The sequence below is a fragment of the Cyprinodon variegatus genome, unplaced genomic scaffold (genome assembly GCF_000732505.1).
Source record: "Cyprinodon variegatus isolate N-32 unplaced genomic scaffold, C_variegatus-1.0 Scaffold711, whole genome shotgun sequence".
Lineage (NCBI taxonomy): Eukaryota > Metazoa > Chordata > Actinopteri > Cyprinodontiformes > Cyprinodontidae > Cyprinodon > Cyprinodon variegatus.
In genome coordinates, this window is record NW_015151164.1 from 19,912 (window position 1) to 22,098 (window position 2,187).

The 2,187-nt window shown below is 39.8% G+C and overlaps 1 protein-coding gene across 1 annotated transcript in view; it reads left to right on the top strand.

Annotated features, from left to right (window-relative positions):
• Positions 1-745: 745 nt before the first annotated feature.
• Positions 746-2,187, top strand: part of LOC107097617 (protocadherin gamma-A10-like) — a 7,197-nt gene continuing 5,755 nt past the window's right edge. Inside the window, exon 1 of the mRNA XM_015394825.1 lies at positions 746-2,182. Within this exon, the coding sequence (XP_015250311.1) occupies positions 757-2,182 (1,426 nt within the window). The 5' untranslated portion in view covers positions 746-756. The remainder of the gene's footprint in view (positions 2,183-2,187) is intronic.

The following is a 2,187-nucleotide window of genomic DNA, read 5'->3' on the forward strand; positions in this document are numbered from 1 at the left end:
TTTTCATTTACGACTTCAGAGATGTTTTTTCTTCTTTTTTCTGTTAACTTTAAATCTTTTAAAGGTTCTATATGAGGAATAATTATACATTTGTTTTTACCTAATGGAAAATTTTAATTAGAGGTTTTTATTTTGTAAAAGGTAATGGCTGTAATTGATTCATCATTAAATTGTTATTTATTTATTTGTTTATTTATTATTTAGCACCATTTCGCTTTGGGCTTGATAATTCCGCGTCCGTGTGCCTAACAACGGATGTTTCTGATTATTTGTTTCTTGGCTTAGCATGTAAAACGGGGAACTTCAAATACGTTTTCTTAGTAGTGATTTTATAATAAATTTTTGATTCATTCTTTTAGTGCAGAGTTTAATTGTGGAATGGTTTTGTTTTGTTTTCTTGGTAATTTTCAAAATCAACTCACGGAGTCGCTATTCGCTTGCAGATATAGCTTAGCTCTCCACCCTGTATAAAATCACATTCGTGCTGTAAAACCGAAGCTCCCATTGTTGCAGGAGCTCTGCTGGCCAACATTTTCTAAATATCCAGCTTGTTCGCTGAAAGGAGATTTTCTGACTGTTTCTCTCTTCGGCTGAAACGATGGCCTTCAGCGGACAGTTCTTACTGAAATTTGTCTTCAGTATTATTTTTTACATAAGGGTCTCTGCTGCAGACCTGAGCTATTCCATTCAGGAGGAGATGAGGCCCGGTTCTATTGTTGGAAATATTGCTAAAGACCTNGTTACTAATGTTAAAGGATGGATTTGAAAATATTCGTATTTCTGTCGTGGAGTATCTTCTCATTTTTCCTGCTGGATGTCGCGCATGGAGACATGAGCTATTCTTTACCGGAGGAGATGAAACGAGGATCAGTTATTGGAAATATCGCCAAGGATCTCGGGCTGCAGACAGGAGCGCTGACCACTAGAAGAGCTCGCGTTGACACTGAGAAAAAGGATAAACGTTACTGTAACATAAATCTGAAGAATGGAGAGCTGGTTGTAGCAGAGAGGATTGACCGAGAGGAGCTTTGTGGCGAAAAGGCTTCATGCATTTTAAAACAGGAACTAGTTCTGGAAAACCCTCTAGAACTGCATCGGATCAGCCTTCATGTTCAAGATATTAATGATAACTCTCCGGAGTTCAACGAAGAATTAATTAATCTTGAAATTTCGGAGTCAGCTGATAGGGGAGCTCGCTTTGTGATCGAGGAGGCGCACGACGCGGATGTAGGACAAAATTCAGTTCAGCAGTACAGCCTCGAAAAGAATGAAAATTTCATTCTGGCCGCAAAAGGAAACACTGTGGAGCTTGTTTTAGACAAAGAGCTTGATCGCGAAAAACAGAAGGAAATACATTTGCTCCTTACAGCTTTAGATGGTGGATCTCCTCAGAGATCAGGTACAGTGGTCATACATGTAACTGTGCTGGATGCTAATGATAACGCCCCAGTGTTCAGTCAGGCCGTTTATAAAGCCAGTCTGCCTGAAAACTCTCCTTTAGATACTGTAGTGGTTACAGTGAGCGCAACTGATGCAGATGATGGAGTGAATGGAGACGTGACTTATGATTTTGGGCATGTTACTGACGAAGTTATAAAAACATTTAATATCGATAGTAAAAGTGGAGAAATACGTGTGACTAATTTCGTAGATTATGAGGCGTCAGTCACATATGAAATCCGCGTTAAAGCAAAGGATGGTCTGGGGCTGTCATCTTATGCCAAGGTAATTATTTCTATTACTGATGTGAATGACAACGCCCCTATAGTGAGTCTGAAATCACTGACCAATCCCATACCAGAAGACACCCCAGCTGGTACAGAGGTTGGCATCATTAATGTACAGGATAGAGACTCAGAATATAATGGACAGGTCCACGGCTCCGTCCAACAAAACGTCCCTTTTAAATTAGTTCCTTCGATTAAAAACTATTATTCTCTGGTGACCACAGGAAACCTGGATCGTGAATTAGTGTCTGATTACAATATTACAATTACTGCTACTGATGAGGGCTCTCCACCTCTGTCCTCCTCAGAAACTGTTCAGTTATTTATTGCTGATATTAACGATAACCCACCTGTGTTCAAGGAACAGTCCTATAGCGCGTATATAAATGAAAATAACAAACCTGGCTCCACTTTATGTTCTGTTTCTGCCCAAGACCCAGACTGGAGACAAAACGGTACA